This window comes from Tupaia chinensis, unplaced genomic scaffold (genome assembly GCF_000334495.1).
Source record: "Tupaia chinensis unplaced genomic scaffold, TupChi_1.0 Scaffold147282_1, whole genome shotgun sequence".
NCBI lineage: Eukaryota > Metazoa > Chordata > Mammalia > Scandentia > Tupaiidae > Tupaia > Tupaia belangeri.
The window spans coordinates 1,414,324-1,415,471 of record NW_006207133.1 but is presented as its reverse complement, the minus strand read 5'-3'; the positions used below and the strand labels follow the sequence as shown (position 1 = coordinate 1,415,471).

Below are 1,148 nucleotides of genomic sequence, written 5' to 3'. Positions count from 1 at the left end.
GCCCCCGGCCCCCCCCCCCCCCCCCAGCGTCGCCCGGCAGACAGCTCGCTCACTAAGCTTAGCGGCATCCCCAGGGCTGCCACCAGCACGTCCGATACGGCCGTCGAGGCCACCAAGTTGTGCGGCACGCGATGGAAGGTGCGGACGCGCAGGATGGTGACCAGAACCAGCAGGTTCCACAGGAAAGTGGCCGCGATCAGCAGCACCAGCAGCGTTACCACCAGCACTGTGAAGACAGAGACGGGAGGCTCCGGGGCGGGCTGGATCTCACCACTCGGGGTGGACCCTTCGATCTTGCCCGGGTGTGGGCTACTGTTGCAGGTCTCAGGTCCCAGCGGAAGGGCAACGCCAGTGGTGACCACTGAGAGGTTAGCGGTTTCCATGGCGCGTCGGATCCGAGGCTGCCGGCAGCTGACGAAGCAGGGTCCGTTAGCTCGGCGTGGACAAGGGCGGGTAGAGAAGCAAAAGCCAGCACTGCGTGCCGGGGGAAAGGGGCAGGGCAGGTCCAGGTCGTCCTAGCCTCTCCGTTCTTCGGGCCTCAGGACCCTTTGGCGCTTCTTCCTGGTGCCCTTGTGGACACTCTTTTCCAGTCGAAGATAAAAAGGAAGTAGGACCCCTCATCCAGCTCCGTTCGGTGCACCAGTCCCTCTCACCTAGGACCCCGGGTCAACCGACTGTCAGTGGGTTGGGAATCGGAGAGCGCATCCCAGCGTCCACGCGCAGAGACCAGCTTGGAGAGTTACTCCCCAATCCCTCCGCACTCCCGGGTCCAACTGCAACTGGAGCTGAGCTGCACCTGAGTGGGCTGGGTGGGCGGGGCGGTTTGGAGAACCCACCAATAGGAGCCCGTCCTTCAATACCATCATCCCCGTAGGTCTCCCCTCCTTGGCCAAGCAGAGAGAACCCTTACTGCGGGAGTCTGAGGAAGCTTCAGAATCCTGTAGGAATCCGTAGCCCCACCTTCTTGTCTTCCTACCCATCTGGTGCCACATTTTAGCAATGGGAAACAGAGGGTCTGCCCTGTCCAGGCCAGAGGGGTCCTGGCTTCCTGGAATCTTGGTTCTACCTACACCTGGGGATGCAGGTATTATGGTACATAAAACAGAAAGCGCCCAGACCCAGCTCCATCCTGACAATTCATTCCTAGA

General features: G+C 61.4%; 1 protein-coding gene across 1 annotated transcript in view; it reads right to left on the bottom strand.

Annotated features, from left to right (window-relative positions):
• LOC102495197 (5-hydroxytryptamine receptor 5B-like) overlaps positions 1 to 746 on the bottom strand; it is a 29,921-nt gene extending 29,175 nt beyond the window's left edge. Inside the window, exon 1 of the mRNA XM_027768709.1 lies at positions 29 to 746. Coding sequence (XP_027624510.1) covers positions 29 to 383 — 355 coding nt within the window. The 5' untranslated portion in view covers positions 384 to 746. The remainder of the gene's footprint in view (positions 1 to 28) is intronic.
• Positions 747 to 1,148: the final 402 nt, after the last annotated feature.